General features: G+C 42.1%; 1 protein-coding gene across 7 annotated transcripts in view; it reads right to left on the bottom strand.

Annotated features, from left to right (window-relative positions):
- The window catches only part of APP (amyloid beta precursor protein), a 265,962-nt gene that overhangs the window by 19,957 nt on the left and 223,701 nt on the right, over positions 1 to 22,304 (bottom strand). For all 7 annotated transcript variants that reach the window (XM_032865489.1, XM_032865490.1, XM_032865491.1 and 4 more), the window contains one exon: positions 7,824 to 8,045. In XM_032865489.1, coding sequence (XP_032721380.1) covers positions 7,824 to 8,045 — 222 coding nt within the window. The remainder of the gene's footprint in view (positions 1 to 7,823; positions 8,046 to 22,304) is intronic.

The following is a 22,304-nucleotide window of genomic DNA, read 5'->3' as shown; positions in this document are numbered from 1 at the left end:
GGATGGTTTCTTGGCTTTTGATTAGAAATAAAATACAATATACTCAGCCCGGCGAAAAATCCTGGAGATACCTCCTTTGACAACTGTCCGATCTTCTCTTATTTTACAGTTAATTAACTACAAAAGGACTCCATTCAATCCCCAGGGGAAATGCAAATATGGATTTGTCGGGAGAGGAACGTCTCACCACATAATCTGCCACTCAGTGCACCAAATTTGCTCCCACTTTGAGGGTAAAAGAAGGAAACCAGAGAGTCAGTCTCGCTCTCTAATTTTAAAGGCTGGTTACTATTTTAATAGATGACATACAGTTGTGGTGTGTGAAATATGAGTACTCCCTTTTGTATTTTTCAACTTCCGCAATTTTTCCTTTGTGCGAGTCCTGGGCTGGAACCTAAGGAAGCGTGCTGGTGGCACCATGGTGCCCGCCATTGCTTACCATGAGCTGGCCTTTCCAAAGTGCTTCTGGGTCTCAGAAAGTATTAACTTGAACTTAGACTGGTCTTTGAAGAAATGGGCAACGGAGAGAAACAAAGCTTTAAGGATTAATAAACGGACAAAGGGGCAAATGAAGCCGAGGGAGGGGAAAAGGCCCTTGGGTAAAGCCTGGAAAATAGGAGGTAAGAAGGTAAGGAAAGGTGAGCAAAGATGTCTACGGGAAGGTAGGGTGGGCTCGAGGGGCTGGCTTTGGGATGAGCAGTTTCGGGAAGACCATCCGGCTTACGGATGCTCACAGCCCGGCCTTCTGAGGTGGGATCACACACCCAGATCCATCCTGAATGTCACACGTTGGCAGAACAGTGAGGGAGAAGAGAGCGGCCCGGAGTCAAGCCTTCAAGTTATGAAAAAAATCAGGTTTCTGAGAATACGAAGACATCTGGACGAGTCCAAAGAGCAACGTGGTTTGGGCCTTTGGCATGCAGAGTGGCAGCACGGCGGGGAGAAGGGAGAAGGCCTCCCAACCCACTGGCACCAGCACCTGCACCACAAGCAACTTCGGGTGAATGTCCACCTCTGAGGCTGTTTCTTCATATGTAAACAGCCTCTTCTCATTGTATTGAGAAACAAAACAATTTTAAAACCTGTTGCAGAAACGCTCCAATACTACGAAACTGCGTTTATTCCACCTTCCCTAATGACTCTTGCTGAGAGAATGTCTAATTTCTAGTACTTTCCTGGTACGACAGGTTAAGACAGCCTTCTGCAACTCACAAATACATTTGAATGGCACGGATTCTCCGTGTTGTACCTTTTTTCCCATCTGCCACAACATTTAGTGAGGGGCTTTATTACTGAGTTCCCGGAGGGGCTGCTGTATTTTTGAGGACTTCCTCAGGAGAGCTCTGGTGGTGTTTCAGTTGAAGAGAAGAGCACATCCAAGCAGCACACTCATAGAGCGAGAGAGGAACTCGAAGTGGGGATCCTGTTCATCAGTGGCTAAATCATCCGCAACTGTCTTTGACTCGTGAGGGAATCAGCCGTTCATCTGTGGTTTAAATACAGCTGAAGAGCTGCCCGATGGTCCCAGGGTCCACTTAAATGCCACCACTGATTTACTCTGTGATCTTGGGCGAGACACATTCTTTCCAATCCTCGGTTTTGTCATAAGTAAACAAGGTTTTCCCAGGGCTCAAATGTGCCCATATATACATTAAAACCTTATAAATGATAAAGCACTATTCCACAATTCCTTAAAGAAATGCAGAAAAAGCAGCAAATGTACAGACCCCCAAAAAGAAAAAAGTCTGAAAGATATTACCACAAAAGCTAACATTAGTTATTTCTGGGTGAGGAGACTGTTTCTAGAAGCTTCTCTGCCTTTTTTCCCCATGTGCATGTATTGTTTGAAAACAGTAATAAAACCTTATCTGTTTTTCAGAAGGTGAAACAATAGTTTATTGACTTAAACCGTAGCCTGCCTTAATTGTTTGAGGCTGATTCAGTATGAATTAATATTCAAAAAGTAAGTAACTCCTGTGTTCAGTGAGCAGACATCAATTTTTTAAGACAATTAGGACATCGGTGCTAAAAATGCGCATATACATCAACAAGACAAAGTGGTGCATTATTTCCCAGTCTAACAGATACTTTCGAATTTTCCAAATGAACTATTGCTCCCTGAGCCAGAAGGTAACTTCAAGATAGTGTTCAGAACATTTTACAGTAGCTGTTTAGTAAATTAAAAATATGAAAGCAGTCATCTTAAAACTCAAGCAGAAATGTGTTATTCCCAGGCCTTCAGTAGCTTTGAATCACACCTTTTCCTAAGAGAAGTCACATTCTGAGGCTTCTGAGTTTGTTCTGCTGCTCCTTGTAACAGACCAGTTCTGAGCTGAATGCTGCCTAGCACAGCCTGCCACCAGGCCAAAGGACATGGAGGAAATCAGCAGGAAAACACTTCTACACAGACAGAAAACAGGCCTGAAAATGACTTTTTTTTTTTTTTCAAATTTTAGCACTTGCTTATATATTTATTTATTTTTTAAAAAAGATTTTATTTATCTTTTTAAAAAAATAAATAGAGAGAGAACTCAAATGGGGAGGGGCAGAGGGAAAGGGAGGGGAAGAAGCAGACACTCAGTTGGGTGCCCGACATGGAGCTCGATCCGGGTACTCCAGGATCGTGACCCGAGCCAAAGGCAGGCGCTTAACTGACTGAGCCACCCAGGCACTCCCATATTTATTTTTTAAAAAGATTTTTAAAATTTATTTATTTGAGAGAGAGAGTGTATGTGCAAGCAGGGGGAGGGACAGGAGGAGAGGGGGAGAGAATCTCAAGCAGACTCTCCACTAAGCACGGAGCCTGACATGGGGGTCGATCTCATGACCCCGAGATCACCACCTGAGCCGAAACCAAGAGTTGGATGCTTAACCGACTGAGCCACCCAGGTGCCCTCAGTTTCAGCATTTGAAGAGATTTTATCATTGCTTCGTTATTACACTAATTAGAAATATACCAGTGGGCAAGTGCACGTTGCAATTACAAATATACAGTCTTAGAAGACCTGTTGTGCCTCTTAGAGAAGCTTACAGTGTTTCATGTATGTATTCTATACAAGAAAGCTGACTGTTGGCCACTCTGTGGCTGGCCTGTGCAGGCAATCGTGACAAGGCAGAACAACACAGATGCCTTTAGCCAGATGCCTTCATGATCCACGAGAACAACAGTTTGATAAGTCACAGCTTCACTGTGGGTTACTCAGTTAAGTTCTGTGGATCTGAAAAAAGCCACAGGAAAATCCCTCAAGGCAAACTGGCCAAAGAGCCTAAGATGTCGGAAAACTGTGATATGCTTCGTTCTTCAATATAAATTAGAAGAAGGCCTGGGTGTCTGACCCTCTCTCTGGATTTGATTGACTGTTCTTAAGAAAAAGCAATGAACTATTGGTAAGCGTCTGAAACTCTGAGGACTGCATGAACAAATCAAAGGAAATCCTTTGAGAATTTTAGGTATTTTCAGTGGCTGTGTGTGTGAGCACATGTCTAAGACATTCACAAGGAACAAGGCCCTGGGGAAAGGGAAAAAGGGAGGAGATGGGGAGGGCAGACAGGGGGATATTTTAGGACTGTGTCATTATATGGCTCGTTATAGTCATTAATATTTAAGGATATACTGTTTGGAGCATAGGGTGATTCTCCCTGGGAGCAGCTGGTAAAACCTCTCTAATGAGATCCCAATTCTATGGAAAGAACAAATGAATGGACAAATGAATGGAAGGAGGGAAGGAAAGAAGGAAAAAAAGATAGAAAAGACAGGAAGGAAGGAAGACAGAAGGAAAATGAAAGGAAAGAAAGAAAGCTACACTAAATATTTACTTTGTTTGTTGTAGATACTTTGCCAAGAGCTTTGCCTGCCATCTCATTTAATGCTCATACCTTATCTCTGAATTAGGAATTATTATTACCTTTGTTTTACAGACTAGGAAATAGCCACAGAGGCTCTCTAAGTTGCCCACCACACCCAGCAGTGCGGAATTTAAACTCTGATGATCCACGCCTTTCAGGAGTCTGGGGTAGCTTCTGTTCTGTGGGATGGTGGGGATGGGGAGCAAGGATGTTAAATGTCATGCACAGGGCATTCCCACACGAGTAAAAATAGCCTCAAATCCTCTACAAGGTCCTAAATTCCTGCTGGATGTTCATTTGTCTATGATTATGTGGGTCTAGAGCATAACTCAGTTCAATATACAAACACAAAGCATTTTTTTGCATAGCTCTTACTGTAACCTGGATATGCTAAGAGTTCATCACCGGGTAAAATGGGGGGAGACTGTTTTCATCACAGCCTTCCCAAGAGTTCTCCACTATGTCAGGAACTCATTCACGGTTGCTCATAGAACCTGAATCGTGGAATCAGCCTTGTGTCAGCCTGCATTTGTATCTGTCACATCCACACAGGACAAACACAAGATCCCGCCACTCTTTCCACTGGCCGTGAAGCCTGAACACTTATGCCTTGAAACACTTGTTACATATTACATCCATTATATTGATTTTCCCCCTGAAACACTGTCAATCCATTTTATTTTAAGATTCACTGTTAAGGAGGCTTTTCAAAATGTTATAAAAGGAGTGTTGGGTCTGATAACACCAAGAACCAGAATTCAAGCTCTGAGATCCTCAATATTCTTGCCGTGTAATACTCCCATGTAAGATTTTGTTATTTATCAACGACAGGTGTTTATTTAACAAGAGTATCAGCTCTTCCTTTGAGGCGTGGGCGATGTGAGTGGCTGTGTCCTGGACAAGGATCCGGAGGCACTCAATCAAGGACTTTGCTCAAGTGGGCATCCTGGCAGCACCCAATGGCCTGCAGTGTGGGTCTCTGTGCACGAGCTCAAAGAGTCTCCTAGGACCAATGGCGACAGGCCACTCTCAGAGTCTACTTCTGAGGGGAGGTGTTTGAGTCCGTTGCTGTTCTGGGGTATCTCCAAAATCTATTGTTCTTAGCCTTCCAAAAACTGATCACTTTGGAGAAATCTAGTAGTTAACCCAACTTTCCTTCTTCGGGTTATCTGGCAAGTGCTGGGGGGAGAATCCCTGCTTGCCTCCTAATTTGGACCAAGACTTCTTTCTTATTTGATTTGGGAGGATTGTCAAGGGGTAGAAGACCAGGAAAACAGTGAACATGTTGACAGTGGCATTAAGGTTTGGATTTTAGGAAGCGGGTTGGGTAAAAATAGTTCTTCCCTCTATTTCTCCTTAATAGAACAACAAATATCCTTGCACTTCTTTCCCTAAACAGAGTGGGTCAGTTTGCCTACTATTTAAAAATTTTAATATAAGCCAAATGTTTACTAGAATGCATATACTTTTTAATGGAATCCACATATATATACATATTAAGTCAGGATGAAATGCTTGGAGTACAGAAAGGAAGAGTTATTTAACTGTTGGTGTTTATATTACAAATATGATAAATGCAAAATTAAATTTACCTCATTAAAGATACCAAGGAAGTGTGTGTTCATAGTAAGCAGTTAAGCTCTCAATATCTTATAGAGTGAGAAAGTGTGAAAAGAGAAAACGTGAAATTCAGGAAATGCAACACCTTCTCGAATAATATACATTTTTTGCTATTCTTAATGGTGTTATGTGGCACCAAGATCATTGCATTTCACTGTATTCATTAAATTAGAAGAAGCTAACATAAACAGGGCTGAGTGTCTTCGCTGTTGTTGTTCTTACAAAAACTCTGTATAGCCCACATTTGTATAGGATTCACAACATTTAAGAGAAATATCAAGTATTCTATCAAACATACACAGTAATTCCTATAAATCAATTTTTACTCTGCCAATGTAGCTTACTTTGGCTGCCTAAATCTTTCCATAAACTTCACCATAAATAAATTACAATTTCTAGTTTCTATTATTTTTGTGTGTGTGTGATCATAAAAATTTCGGTTGGCTCCGAAATAGGTTTTATCCTACTTTTCCAAAATCAACAAGTAATGGAAACTATTAAATGGGAACATTTTATTTATAGAAACTATGTATTTCAAATGTAAAAAGCTCTTTGATTATGAGAAAGTGATAGGAAGTTCCTTGTAAATTATAATTTTAGAATCACTGAAGTTGAATAAATTCTCAAAGACATGGTAATTTTTAACAAAGAACAGTCTAATCTACATATTTAAATTTTTTTTGTCATAAAAAGCTATGAGTTGGACATAAATGACAAACATTTAACAGTATTTGGTATAGAGAGCATTAAGGGTTATAATTTTTTACCAAAGAAGTTTGTCAGACTTCAGTCAGATGTGGGACCTATTTTTCCCTGAATTAAACAGCTCAGTATGCTAAAGGAAAGGAGGAAATCTAGTGTGCATTTAAACTTACAAATGAGACTGGACATTTTCCACAAAGAATTTTCATTAGTGACAGAATGATGAGGATTTTAAAAGACCAAAATGTACTCACCTATTAAAAAAAAGGTACAGTTAGCACTCTATTGCTAATAAATTTAATAAGGAAGTTACCCTTATAACTGAAGTTCTTCGATTTTTAGAAGTCTTTAAATTTTTTCTTCTGTGTCAGAATTATTTTTATAAATGGTAAAGTCTTCATTACTTTTGATATAAATGACGCTGCTTTTCGTAGCTGGTATTAGTACTGTGAGGTGCCCTTTTTCAAATTAATGAAACAAATTTGGGGTGATTACTCACATGGAGACTGTTCATAGAAAGATTTTCTTTCTTTTTTTTTTTAAGAATTTATTTATTTATTTGAGAGAGAGAGAGAGAAAGGGAGAGCATGAGAAGGGGGAGGGTCAGAGGGAGAAGCAGACTCCCTGCCGAGCAGGGAGCCTGATGCAGGATCCTGGGACTCCAGGATCATGACCTGAGCTGAAGGCAGTCGCTTAACCAACTGAGCCACCCAGGCGCCCCCACAGAAAGATTTTCTGTAATGGTTCCTTAAAAAAAAACTTCTGTAGTACACTTAGGGTCTGATACTGAGTCTAAATTTAATCTGAGGCATACACTAACGGCATTTTGAGGTCTCCCTACTGTAGTTCTATTACAATTATTACCACCATCCAAACTTGCCACTTTAACAAAGACACTCACAGGTAAAATCTGGTGTTCTCAAAAAAAGTGCTGTTGGTGTTCAGAAATCAAGGTGTTCCCGTGTTTGAAACTGTATACTTCTGAAAATGTACAAATGTTTAAGGAATAAAAAGAACTAAAAGATGTTCTCTCGTGAAGAGATATTGTTTAGAAGTTTCTGCTAAGAAATCCCTATGAAAGAAAGTCTATCTGCCAATGTGCAAATTTGTTGACAGAGAAAATCTCTGAGCTATCGTAGGAAAAATCATGTAGATTGATACGCTTCTTCATTTTGACAGCTGCCTTCAATTTAACTTTCTAAACACAAAGTTGCTTAAAATTTTCAGCAAAATTACATTTTATTTGTAGGTGGTTCTTTATCTTTGCCTTTAACAGTCAATGAAATCTGAAATTTAATGCACTAGGTTATTTAACCAGCAAAGACTATTTTGCTGCTTTCCAAATCCCCATTTCCGCAGGCCCCACGAAAACTTCTTCCCCTGGGAGAAACATTTACATAATTTCATCCCGTTTGCTTTGAAGGTGGGCCTAGACTGGCTCATAAACACACACTGAATATTGTTCTTTTTTTCCAGAAGCAACAAAATACCTCTTGGGGAGAAAGTATTTTTCTTCAAATGCATATAAGAAGTCACCACTCAAGAATATCAGGAAGATGTGTGTGTGTGTGTGTGTGTGTGTGCGCGCGTACACACACACACACACACACACACACACGTACTGGAATGTTCTTATTCACTCCAGGGCCGCTTACCTTCATTTTCTGTATTGGCCGGCACCGAGTCAACCCCGAAAGGATGCCAGGGTTGGAGGTCGTCCAGGCTGAACTCCCCATTCACAGGAAGAAGCTCCACGGTGGTTTTCGTTTCCGTCAAGGACGGCATGAGGGCATCGTTTCCGTAACTGATTCTTGGTTCGCTGATCATGTTGGCCAAGACGTCATCCGAGTAGTTCTGCTCTTTCTGAAGCAGCTCATCTAAACAGAACAAAGCCAGGTGGATGGTGGGTCACAGCAACACGTATGACTGCAGCACTGGCTCCCTTTTCCGGTCTGCCCCACACACGACCGGAGCTGCTCTGCACACACGATCTCACGCAGGGCCACGAGGTGGGTACCACTGTCGGCTACATCTGACAGATGTGAAAACCGAGGCCGGTGTCAGTTGAGCCACTTATGTAAAACCAGAGCACGTGCCCAAGGCAGGATGTGAGCCCAGGGAGAACGGCTTCCACCGAGGCTGCGGCTTAGAATGGCTGTAGCACTCCTCCCCACAGAGAAAGACCTCGAGAGCTCTCCCTTGCCTCCTCTGACACAGGCTCTGGTAGCCTGGGATCCCAGAGGAATCAACAGTGTGCTCTGCTGAGCTGTTTGCTGGGACGTGGCGGCAGCGCGCAAGGGACAGTCCCTTTCAAGCTGGAGGATGTAATCCAGAGAGTCCCTCATCCCTCCTTGAACACATGTAAGGACAAGAGAAGCGTAACTGGGTGGCAGCCTGCTCCATCCTGAACAGTTCGCGCTGCTTTGCATGAACAAATCTGCCTTCCCCAAAGGACCCCTGGGTGCTGCATGATGGATGTACTGAGGCAACGGAGAGGGAGTCCCCTTGCCCTCCGAGTGGGGGCCTGGCAGACAGGAAGCTCTACTCCAGCCTGCTCTGCTCTAGATGAAACCTCCCTGCCTCCCAGCATTTGTCACGCCCTCTCAAGCCAATTTCCCCTCTCTCCCGCTGATGCTTCTCTTTTCAAAAAATGCTATCAGTTACCCCTCCCCTCTTTTAAGATTATTTCTTTATTTGACAGAGAGAGAGAGGGAGCAAGCACAAGCGGGGGGAGCAGGAGAGGGAGAAGCAGGCTCCCTGCGAAGCAGAGAGCTCGATGTGGGACTCGATCCCAGGACTCCGGGATCATGACCTGAGCTGAATGCAGACGCTTAACCTACTGAGCCACCCGGGCGCCCCTCAGCTAAGCCTTTTTTTAAAAAAACGGATTAAACAAAACCAACTTTGTGGAACATAATCTACTTATCTCTAAGTTTTTATAGACTAGTGAAAATTCCTACATTATATACATTTCATTATTGCAGTGCATTTTTTACTGGAAAAGAGAGCTGGGAATATAACCTTGTACTAATTGGAATCACTACTTTAAATATGGGGTTATCACAAGATTTGTGAATCTTCTTAAGCTGCCACAGGTCACTAGGTTTCTCTGTGGAATATATTTTTTAAAGTTAGACATCCATGACTAGTATGTGTGCTATTAAAAATGGTATTAAGCAGAATATCTCATCCTCCAATCACACCTCTGTCAAAAGTTTACTGTATCATATGTTTCAAACCAATCACTGGTTAGTATTACTGCTGCAGAAAAGAAAAAAAATAAAATCAGGATCTAAATTTGATTTGTAACATTTTCCTCCCATCCTTCATATTCTAAGTTGACAAAAAATTTTACCTGAAAAATTAAAACTCAGTTCCAACAGGTCAATTAAAACAATTTGAGATAAGAGCATTAAAGCACGAGATTAATATTCTTCTATGGAGTCAGTTTTATTGCAAGATATCATTCTAAATGATGAAATCCCAAGACAAACAGTCCTTCTGAAGTCTAATTTGAGTTCTAATATATAGCTATTTGCTCCAGCACCATTCTAAAATTCAATTATTTGATGCCTGTAATGATCTTTCCCATGCAGATGAAAGGGCCCCATTAGATTTACTCCAACTTTTTCATGTCTTACAGAGGCATGGCTAATGGCTTATAACTTAGTCAATGTCTGCTTTAATAAATTAAATGGGCATTTCTTTTATATAAATCGTATGCTTCTGACTGTTGAGCACTTACAATACTAAAGAGATGACCTTCTAGAATAATTATTGGCGCTCACGATCCTCTGAGAGGGAATAACCTTCGCCAGCATGATCTGCTCTTGGCCCCACCTGGAGGCATGGATGGTATCTTTGTGGCATTTTCTGTCACTTAACCTCTCCGGCCCTCTGGAAACCGTTCCTCTGTCTTGCATACTCAGTTACAAGCTGGTTCCCTGTGACTTCTCTGAATAACTTTTCTTGTTCCTTTTTCCTAATCTCTTCATCCCTACATTTTCCTTTTGTGTCTCTATCCATCTCTCTCTGCAACTCTTCATGTGGAAATCCCATCCCCTCTTGAAACTCTAAGGATGAATCGGAAATGTTATTTCCCCAGCTTTCACGTCTTCCTCCCACTCTAGGTTCTATATATGTCTAAATTTGCTGGGTCTATTAGCTTACATCTCCCATGAACTTAGTATGTACAAAACTGAGCTCGAGGCCCCCCTGCTCTCCATCCTGCCTTCCCCTGTTGGAATCATGGCAGAGCTATGATCCCAGCCACAGGTCTGAAACCTTCAAAATCATGTGTGACGCTATTTCTTTGTGTCCCATACTTCTTCTTCTTTTTTTTTTCCTTTTTAAAAAAGATTTTATTTATTTGACAGAGAGAAAGAGCACAAGTAGGCAGAGTGGCAGGGAGAGGGAGAAGAAGGCTTCCCATTGAGCAAAGAGCTCGATGCGGGACTCGATCCAACGACTCTAGGATCATGACCTGAGCCGAAGGCAGTCGCTTAACCAGCTGAGCCACCCAGGTGCCCTGTGTCCTGTACTTCTATTACTGACAATGCCTTTTAAAGCTCCATTTCTGGATTCTCTTATTCATTTCTCACTCCCCCTTTCTACTATCCTCTTCCCTTAAACCATCATCACTTTCTGCCTCGATAACTTTGAAATTTCCTGCTATTGCCCCTGCTCTACTTTTTATCCTTTTCTGTTCCCTGTATCCTTTTGTGATACTGAGGAATGGCTCTGCCTCATTTCAGTAACTCCCCGTTCCTACTGAATTACTCCCAACACTACTCTGTCAGAAATTAAAGGCCCTCTGTGATCTGGGCCCACCTCATCTTTCTAGCTATGAGGCTCAAGCTCTTTGCTGTATACACTTGATAGAGTGATTTATACGAAGAAATCTATATTTTTGGTCCTCATAGGCACAGAATTGCTAAAACCCTCAGAATTTCATAGGTAATGAGAGCAATAAAGGTATCTCTCGTTATGTTATGAAGTGACTTTTTTTTAACAATTTTTTTTAAAGATTTTATTTTTATTTATTTGACAGAGATCACAAGTAGGCAGAGAGGCAGAGAGAGAGAGAGAGAGAGAGAGAGAGAGAGGAGGGGAAGCAGGCTCCCTGCTGAGCAGAGAGCCCGATGCAGGGCTTGATCCCAGGACCCTGGGATCATGACCTGAGCTGAAGGGAGAGGCTTTAACCCACTGAGCTACCCAGGTGCCCCAATGAAGTGACTTTCGAAAAGCCTGCAGGTCACCGAAGGATGGGCGCTAGTCACCAGCGGAACTAACCCCATGATCAGAGGGTTGGCACTTTCGGCTCCACCCTCTGGGAGGGGAGAGGGGCTGGAGACCGAGCTCAATCATCAATGGCCAATGATTTAATCAATCAAGTCTACGTAATGAAGCCTCCGTCAAAACCAAGGACAGGGGTCGTCGAGTTCTGAGGTTGGTGAACACGTGGAGATGTGGGGAAAGGAATGTGCTGAAAGCTCCAAGCCCTTTCCCACAGACTTTGTCCTTGGGGTCTCTTCCACTTGGCTGCTGGTGGGTTATATCCGTTTTATAACAAATCAGTAATCTAGTAAGTAAACTGTTTCCCTCTGTTCTAGCAAATTACTAGAACCTGAGGAGGAGGTGGATGGAACGTCTGATTCACAGCTGGTCATCAGCAGCACAGGTCGCACCTGGACTTGCAATGGGCTGTTAGGGGCCGGGCGGGGGAGTCTTGTAGGACTGAGCCCATAACTCTTGTGGGATATGCACTACCTCTAGGTAGATACTGTTGGGATTGGATTGAATTGATTGAATTCTCCAACTGATGCTGGAGAATTGCTTGGTGGTATGGGTGAAACCCCACATATTGGAACTGGACCCACAGCTCTATCAGCCTGGGTAGCTTGAATTATCCCCAGATGGGTCCAGGCATTTCCATCAGGACACCTTTTTGCTCTCTGTTCCTGCTGCATGGGAAGACCATCTCTGCTTATCTAAATTATATGAACTTTTGAAAGCCCAGCCCAAGTGCTCTTTCTTCTGTAACTCTCCTCTTAACAGCTTTATGAGGGTTATGGGGGCATTATTATTTTTATGGGACAGGAAACTGAGGCTGGGAGGGATGACCGAATGGACATCAGTGCTGAAGTCCCAGCTCTGGGCTGCAGAAGGCCCACCTCCCTGCCTGTGACCCCCACCTATCTAGCCTCCACAGCCCCAGAGCAGGGTTCACTCCTGGTCTCAGCACTGCATTGCTCACCTGCAAAGTGATTATAAGCCTAACCGTTCCAGAACACTTGCGACACTTACTGGACAGCAAACAGACTCAAAAACCAACAGCCCAATGGAATGGTTATTGCTTTTGCGCTATTCAAACAGGCATTTTCCAGGCACTGGAGCTGAAGGGAGACCTGTACCCATCTCTGCCCATAGCAGTAAAAAGGGTAGAGCAGGAAACAGTCACATTGGAAAATCTTATGTCTGTACTTCATAAAATATCCAGGACATTTTGGGTTGCAGTAAATCGCGGGGCGTGCTTTTTCTCTTTTATCTCTTATACCGTTGGCAGAAAATTTCCTCCAAATGGCCACTAAAATGTTGAGCCCCATGGTGGTTAATTTTCCAGGTTTATGATATTCACGTTCAGAAAATGAGAAAATAAAACATTCAAGAAATGTTACATTTTTGGCAGAGTGAAAAGCACTTAAGGTTTTTGGGGGGGTGGTACAAAATAGCAGAAATCCATGCTTTAACCTCAGTTTAATGAAGGGGACTTAGAAACAACCACCTCTGGTTATCTAATTTGGAACAATGAGGTCTATGTGGTTTTTAAGGGACAAAAAGCAGGTGAAAATGATAGATTATCATTCGTGGGGGTAGGATTCCATTTTGCAATCATAAAATATTGAAGGAAGCCAGCCAGCTACTTCTTGACATTATTAAGGGCTCAGGATTTTACCAGTGGTAAATACAACCGGCACCAGGCAGTTCTGCCTGTGATTAAAAAAAATATACAGAGAGCCACATATGGTTATTTCAGTGCTCCTTCTGAGTGGGGCTTTATCTTTGAATTCTGTGGTTAAGACTCATCGCACAGAAACCACACATTTAGGATGTTAGTGCCCCTGATGGATTACCTGTTTATCTAAATTAATTTAATATTTTACTGCAATGCTTTGATGGCATATATTGGTGATTTCCAAAGCTTTTAAGCATCTAAATTGACCAGCTCCTGTATTAAACCAAGACACAAGGTTCATTTCTCCCCTAAGACTCTCTCTTTTTTTTTTTTTCTCCTTTCTAAAAGCTACTTGTTACTGCCCAGAATTATAGCCACTATCTCTGGAGTTAAATTTATTTTCTTCTATAATACCCAGCACACTTGGGTGCTGTAGTTAGACGTGGAAATATCTGGGTGCTTGAGTGGCTCAGTCGGTTAAGTATCTCTCTGTGGCTCAGGTCATGACCTTAGGGCCCCATGTTGGGCTCCCTGCTTAGCAGGGAGTCTGCTTCTCCCTCTGTCCCTCCCCTGTTCATGCTCTTTCTCTCTCTCTCAAATAAATAAAATCTTAAAAAAAAAAAAAAAAAGAAGTGCATACATTTAACTGAGTTCAGTGATGGTAATGTTTAACCTACAGCCTAAACAGAGATATTCAGTTTCAAATATGAAACATACAGCAAACCTTTTCCCCTTGCCCTTTTAAAAAGTGTGTTGAGGATTTATACTAAGCATACTTAATAGGAGAAAAACAAATCCCACCATACAGTTATCATAGAAAATATTTAAAATATTCCGAGGTGATGGGGACGAAGGAGCGTGAGATCCCCATATTCTACACCTGAAGCTAATATCACACCATGTGTTAACTGCATTTTAAATAAAAACTTACATACTTTGAAAAAAGCAGCATCAAGAGAGTCCTCCAATAGTGATATCATTTTCAAATGACTTTTATATATATATATATATATATATATATATTTGTGTGTGTGTGTGTGTGTGTGTGTGTGTGTGTGTAAGCATTAAACTTCTATGATAGTTTGAGAGAAATGGCCCCATAAAAGGGTTGCTGAACGGGAAACAGAGGAATTCTAGATCATCTGTCTCACAGACCTCTCTAAGTTATGAATCCACTAGCCAAACTCCTTCTGAAGTTTTAACTGCCGTATTTTAGGTTTTGAGAAAATACAGTTTGTAAATATTAAATCAGTTCTCTTTTACAAGCTTTAGTTACAATTACTCAACCACCTCTTCTAACTTTTAGATATGTTTGGGGTGGGGAGGAAAATCTCAGCCTTTTTCTCTGTAACACACAGCTATTAATGGTCTGATTTGGAGACCAGCATCAGTTGAGATCTCCTAGGTTTGCTGGTTTTTCTCTTTATAGGACTGAAACCGCACTGCTATGATTTTTTTTTTTCAATTTTCTGATTCTTCTGGTTCCTGCTGGAAAAATACGTATTTATCTGTAGCCTCACCCCAAAAAGAAATTTCCTTTCAGCTTTGTCTAAAAGGGGATTCTCATATGACCCATGCTTACCTCTCTTTTCTAAATAAAGAAGAAATCACAATTTAAATGTTTCTCTATGGTGAGCTGTCCATTTCTGTTTTCACAAATGGTATCTTTTTCATAAATATTTGCTTCTGTGTCTGAAAGAACTGAGGGTTACACCTCTGTGCAAAGCACATTCCTTTCCCTGCTCCCGGCAACCACCACAGCCACACTGGGAATAGCTATAAAAGGGATGTAATTTTTCCCCGATCAAGAAGCTCCACTATGAATCTGCTGTCATCCATTCTAGGCATTTTGCCCACACCAGGCCTATGAGATCAGATTTAATTTCCCAATCACAGTTCTGTGCAAGTCTGATTCATGGCTCAGCACATAACCGCCACGCTGGTTCATTATACTGAACGTTGCCACATCTCTGAAGCTCCCTGAGGCTCGCATTCCTCATCCATAAACTTGGAGGAGATTGGATGGATGGTCTTAGCAGTTGCTCCACTTTGAATCCTGTTAGCTGTGCTCTCATACGTAGAAGTCCCCTGCAGAGCTAGGGAACCAGAATTTGCAGGCCACTGTGGTCCCCAGGTGATTCTCAAGCACGTTATAGACAAACCGCTGCCAAAAATGGTCTCGGTCATCAGCCTCATAACAGACACCACCAGTCTCGAAACAAGGTGTTCTGAAAGAGGAGCCGGGCCAAAGAATAATCCTGCCAGAGGAAACCTGACTCCCAAACACCCTTAAGTCACGTTCTCAGAACCCAACCCGCCCTGTGGCCTTGAAGTGCTCATGCACAACCATGCTTCTGAATCAGAAAGCCACAGGAAAGAAAAGACTAGTTATGAATTTCCCTTTTTGCCAGAACATTTGTCAGGCAGGAAATGGCACAAGAGAAAGAGCAGGGAAGTGGTCAGGAAACAGGTCAGTGTTGTTCAGACTCTGAGAAAAAAACATGAACTTAAAAGTGTAGAGGGCACTAGAGGACATACTTCAGTGTCGTGCTCCCCCCTACTGAAGATCAGCTCTAGCTGGTGATTATTTTACTTCTGCGCATGGAGTTAGTTATAGTCCAATGGAGCAGAAGCTGTTTTGTTTTTTTTTTAAGATTTTATTTATTTATTTGACAGACAGAGATTACAAGTAGGCAGAGAGGCAGGCAGAGAGAGAGAGAGAGAGGAGGAAGCAGGCTCCCTGCTGAGCCAAGAGCCTCACATGGGACTCGATATCCGGACTCCGAGATCATGACCTGAGCCGAAGGCAGAGGTTTAACCCACTGAGCCACCCAGGCACCCCGAAGATGTTTATTTATTTTTTTTTTTGGGAGGGGGAGAGAAGAAGAGAGGGGCAGAGGGAGAATTTTTTTTTTTAAGATTAATTTATTTTAAAGAAGAGAGAGAGAGAGAGAGAGAAAACACAAGTTGGGGGAGGGGCAGAGGGAGAGAAAGAATCCTCAAGCAGACTCCCTGCTAAGCATGGAGCCCAATGTGGGGCTCCATCCCAAGACGCTGAGATCATGACCTGAGCTGAAATCAAAAGTCAGACACTCAAGCTGTGTTACAAAGCTGCAATCATCAAGACAGCATGGTACTGGCACAAAAACAGACAGACAGACCAATGGAACAGAGTAGAGAGCCCAGATATGGACCCTCAACTCTATGGTCAGCTAATCTTTGACAAAGCAGGAAAAAATATCCAATGGAAAAAAGACAGTCTCTTCAATAAATGGCGCTGGGAAAACTGGACAGCTATACACAGAAGGATGAAATTCGACCATTCTCTTACACCATACATAAAAATAAACTCAAAAGGGATGAAAAACCTCAAAGTGAGATAGGAATCCATCAAAATCCTAGTGGAGAACTTAAGCAGCAACCTCTTCAACACCAGCCCCAGCAACTTCTTTCGAGATATGTCTCCAAAGGCAAAGGAAACAAAGGAAAAATGGACTTTTGGGACTTCATCAAGATCAAAAGTTTCTGCACAGCAAAGGAAACAGTTAACAAAACAAAGAGGCAACCCACGGAATGTGAGAAGATATTTGCAAATGACACTACAGACAAAGGGTTGATATCCAAGATCTATAAAGAGCTCCTCAAATTCAACACACACAAAATAGATAATCACGTCAAAAAATGGGCAGAAGACAGGAACAGACACTTCTCCAAAGAAGACATATAAATGGCCAACACATGAAAAAATGCTCAGTATCACTTGGCATCAGAGAGATTCAAATCAAAATCACAGTGAGATACCACCTCATGCCAGTCAGAATGGCCAAAATTAACAAGTCAGGAAACAAGAGACATTGGTGAGGATGTGGAGAAAGGGGAACCCTCTACACTGCTGGTGGGAATGCAAGTGGGTGCAGCCATTCTGGAAAACAGTATGGAGGTTCCTCAAGAAGTTAAAAATAGAGCTACCCTATGACCTAGCCATTGCACTACTTGGGATTTACTCACAGGATACAAACATAGTGATTCTAAGGGGTACTTGTACCCCAATGTTTATAGCAGTAATGTCCATAAAAGCCAAACTATGGAAAGGGTCCAGATATCCATCAATAGATGAATGGATAAAGAAGAGGTTGTATATATACAGTGGAATATTACTCAATCATCAAAAAGAATGAAATCTTGTCATGCAATGATGTGGATGGAACTAGAAGGTACTATGCTATGTGAAATTAGTCAGAGAAAGACAAATACCATAAGATTTCATTCATATGTGGAATTTAAGAAACAAAACAGATGAACAGATGGGAAGGGAAGGAAAAATAAGATAAGATGAAAACAGAGAGGGAGGCAAACCGTAAGAGACACTGAGTTCTAGGAAACAAACTGAGGGTTGCTGGAAAGAAGGTGGCTGGGAGAATGGGGCCAGGGGGCAATGGGCATTAAGGAGGGCACGTGATGGAATGAGCAACTGATGAATCACTAAATTCTACTCCTGAAATTCACAATATACTACATGTTAACTAAATTGAATTCAAATAAGGAATTAGAAAAAAAAAAGAGTTAGATGCTTAAGTGACTGAGCCTCCCAGATGTCACTGTATCAATGGAGCAGAAGCTGTTTAAGAGGCTGATTTGGGGGAGAACATATGTGGTCTTAGTGATTACAGCACGTGGTTGGGATGTCTTGATCTGTTTGTGACTCATGTAGCAGAATTGTGTTATGTTATGACATCTTGAAAGCAGAACTGTGTTATGCTATGACATCTTGAAAGCACGAGATCACCTGTACAAAGACACCTTCCACTTCTGCAGCCTTTTCAAGTCCATTAGCTCACTTGATATCCACAACAACCTTTATTATGGGATTCCTACTCCACTGACAGTTGAGCAAACTGTGACGTTCCTTTTGAGTAATACAGTTATCAAGTGGGAGAACTGGGATCCAAACCCAAGTATGCTGATTCCTAATCCAAACATTTTCACTATTCCACAAAAAATTCTATTTTATGGCTGACAAGGCTATTTGATTGGTGACTGACATTATAGAAATATATACACATGTATCATCACAAGCATCCTATTTCTCCTTACTTTTGACAGATTTGGAAAACTGATGAATTCAGTGGTTATCTTTTTTTCCATAGGAAGGAACCAAGGTCAGAGACTTTCGCCATGGGCCAAGCTCACAGAGCTTCCTGATGGTGGAGGAGCAGGGCAGAAGAGCCAGGTGGTTCCCAGATGCACAACCACGCACTATTCCCTACTCTAAGGGAGGCCTTATGTGTCACCTCCATTTTGACAGTTCACCCTCAACACAGTTTCCCCTCTGGACACCTACCTCCCACTTCTTTGGATTTCCCCTTCTCTGGAAGACTGGCATAAATATGATAGCTATGTGAACTGTCATGAGGTTTCACCAATTCTGAGTCAAACTGGATAAGGCAGATGTCTTTAGGTTTTGAGCTATGGAAATGGTTGACCAGCAGACTGACTGCCTACTTAGTTATCCCGAATACCCCTTCTCATCGGTGGTGTAGGGATTAGAATACTTCAGCAGCCAAGAGAGAAAGAGCCACAGAGAATGCTGCCACATTTCCAACTAGGTAAAAAAATTACAGACATATTATCACAAAGTAACGCTGTTCCATAAATCTAGTTTTTATTTTGACCTCCAGAAAATTGGGTCAGTTCTCTTCATTTTTAGCCACACTATCAATCTTGAGACTCTCTCAGTCTCTAAATCCAGATTTCATCTCTGAATCTGGGTTTATGTTTCTTCAGCAGATTCTCTGGCACAGATTTTAAATGAAGCATGCTGTGTCCATTCACGACAACAGACTGTCCCTGGAGGACACACAAACATGGCTACATCTCACTTGTGAGAATATTCCCGATCCCAAGTCACATTTCCTGAAGTATCACTTGTCCAGCCTAAGACTGAGGGTGTGAAGGGAAGTCCCTTTTCATTGAAGACAAGTTTCCTTTTGACTTTTAAACAACGGAGCTCAGACAACTTAGATCTACCAACGGCACTGGTCAGAAATTGAGATAAAAGTCAGTCTGTCTCCCTGACATCTAAAACCAGATTAAAGTATTTCTTCTTCATGCTTACTTGTAGTTTTTGTGCCAGTGTTGTGATCCTATTTCCGACTACCTTAGGAATCTTGGTCCCGTCTGGGTGGTTGGCATTCCAAGCAATACCGAGGGGAAAGATCTTCTAAACTGTAGACTACAAACCAAGTTTACATATTACGGAGATAATCTCTGCAAGGATGCTGTGTGGAGGTAATAATTTGCATATGCAAGTAAGTGTTTGTTTTGAGGAAACACACAGTGAAGAATTTTGGTGTAAAGGGCCAATACATCTGTACCTCACTCTCAAAAAAAGAAGCTTTATGCCCTATTTTCAGAACTCTCCTTTAAGTCTGGAATTCTATTAAAGTAAGAAGTCTAGCACTGTGGCAAACAAGACTGTGGTGCCAGCTTTAACCTGGATCTATCTAGAACTTTCCTCTGGTCGATTAATATAGGGACAAGGCATATCTGACCATTATCATAAGCAGATACAACTATACATCCTCTGGAAAGTAAAATAAAAATGAATAAACATTTTGAGACTCCTCTCCCTTACTCATAAATCAATTATTTCATGTGATTCTCAGGTGAGGTAACACTCAGTTAACATTCAGTCAGTTAAATGTCTGCCTTCAGCTCAGGTCATGATCTCAGGGTCCTGGGATGGAGCCCCGCTTCGGGCTCCCTGCTCAGTGGGGAGCCTGCTTCTCCCTTTCCCTCTGCCTCTCCCCCTGCTTGTGCTTTCTTGCTCTCTCTGAAATAAATAAATAAAATCTTTAGAAAATAAATAAATAGAAAGAGCCTAATCCCCCTAGCATAAGTGAGAACTTCACTGTGCTTCCTCTTTCATATAAAAATGTGACATTTGGTAGTAATTACAAGAATAACAGAAACTCAGTGTAAAAAAAACCCCAGAGAAAACAAAAGAAATGATACTTCACTCATAATCCCATCACTGGGACAGCCAAGAGTCATGTTTACTTTTTTTAAATAGTTTTGTTCTTTATAGGATTATTTCAAATCTTCAATCAGCACTTTATTATCTAATGTTCATGACTGTGGTCATCGAGAAAGCACCGTGTGAGCATGCTGAAGGGTGGGGGGGGGCGGCTCTTGGAATTGGAACAATCAGGTCTGAGGACACAGACATGGAGTCACCGGGATGAATTTCCCTCCAGTTTCATTCCCCAGTGCGTAGTTTGCAATTTTTCTGGTAAGCATTTCTGCAGAGCTGGAGCAGCTCTCTGTTTGTTTTCCCTTCTAAGTAAGTTCTCAGATCTGGAGCAAATCAGAAAAATGAAATAAAACCTACCTAGGTTTGCTCTATCAGGGTTAGCACCCCATTTCATTTTTTAAAAACTGCTAATGCTTTTAGTGAGGACGAGGGAGTAAAACAAGAAAGGTTATATTTTGAAAAAGATACTGAAATGACAGTTTTACTGCTCTTGCATTTTTATAAAGGCCAAGTCTTTCTGGCAACTGCACACAGTGTGAGCTCATACATGCCTGGAGCCTTCGCTGCTGGTGTTGGGAGTGTTCTGGGCATCCACCCACAACATCCTCTTTTTTCCACCTGAGCTCAGAACCAATTAAGAGGGAACAAGTAGAGAAGAAAACATCACCTTTACTTCTGATAAAGGCCAGACCCTTATTAACCCACATGATGCTTCCTTTGGGGAGGGAGTCACGTATAGGGCACAAGGCTTGTCACTGTACTCTCTGTTGGACACAGGAGAGGGAGCTGAGGGATGCTCCTATGACCGTGTCTTGTCCAACCTGCACAGTGTAGGTGATGATCCTGTCGGATCAGCACCCTTTCTCAGACTCGTGAGAGAAGCCTTTCTCGACTGGGTGAGAGATATCCTGGGGGCGGACCAAGGGAATGGGACACCGTGCCCCTCTCAAGAGCCAGCAATCATTCTCTGCTGTACGCTCAAGAATGTGCATGCTAATTGACTCATACCTGGTAAATACTTCCTTGATGGAATTCTGTATTTACAAGGCTGTAAAGTAAGAAGGTTAACTCATGGTAGAAAGTACGATTTTTAATATTCATTAAGAGTTAATTTCACTCAAAGAGCCTAAAGATGTATGCTGACAATTATAAGGGTAATAGGCAAGTATGGTTAAGATCAGTGCAAATACGCACACACATATCTCATGACGAGGGAGGAATCCCGTCCCTGTGGACAGTACATCAGGATTGTACACAAGGTATCTCATTTGACGAAATCGGGCGCATTCAGGGTGGTATGGCCGTAGACAAGGTATCTCATTTGAAATGAGTGTTTATGCAGATCAGAAAAGCCCACATCAGTCCTGTATGCTCTTCTGCACACTGACCTATTTATGTTTTCTTTAACACAAAACTTGCTCTGTACTAAGCATTTCTAGAACAGCAATGGTCCTTCCTCTTCCGATTAGCTGACATGAACGATCACTCAACAATGTCTGGGGAAACCAAGCCTGGAGCTGGAAAATGCCTGGCATCTGGGCCTTCGGAGACAGATGGAAAGTGTCTGTCATAGGGAAGCATTAACCGTGCAGAGGAGTAAAGAAGCTGAAAGAACTCGCTTGAAGGAAAATAATCTGAAGCCCAGAAAAATAAAACCATTTTATCATTAATGAGCTCGTTCATTTATCTACCTATTTAGCAATCCTATCCTCTTCCAGGCCACTGCAGGAAATAACTAAACCCATTTCTTCTTGCTCAGAGCTCATGGCCTAGAAGGAAGGTGGGCACCAAAGTGCTACGGGAAGGAGGACGGACAGAGAAACAAGTGTGGATTTTCCGGCTGGAGACTGTGAGTGGTGTTGCTCCGGAAGACAGACTGCTGTCCTGGGAGATACAAGGGCACATACCGAGGGACAGAGAAGGGGCTGCTGCCCCAAGGTTGGGGATTTTCTGGCACAAGGGAAGTATAAAGGAAGCAGCTTAGATAGAAGCCAGGGGCTTTGGTCTGTGGAACAAAGAGAGGAGGGGAACACGCTGACAAGGTGTATACAATTCACAAAATCCAGAATTCGGGAATTCCATAGGCTCTGCTGGTACCTGCAGTTCATTCACAGGTGAACTGTAAAGAAAAGAAAGGCATGGACGGGA

Source organism: Lontra canadensis, unplaced genomic scaffold (genome assembly GCF_010015895.1).
Source record: "Lontra canadensis isolate GAN:19392208 unplaced genomic scaffold, GSC_riverotter_1.0 scaffold29, whole genome shotgun sequence".
NCBI classification, from domain to species: domain Eukaryota; kingdom Metazoa; phylum Chordata; class Mammalia; order Carnivora; family Mustelidae; genus Lontra; species Lontra canadensis.
Note: the sequence above shows the minus strand (reverse complement) of the source record. Positions and strands in the feature narration are given on the sequence as shown.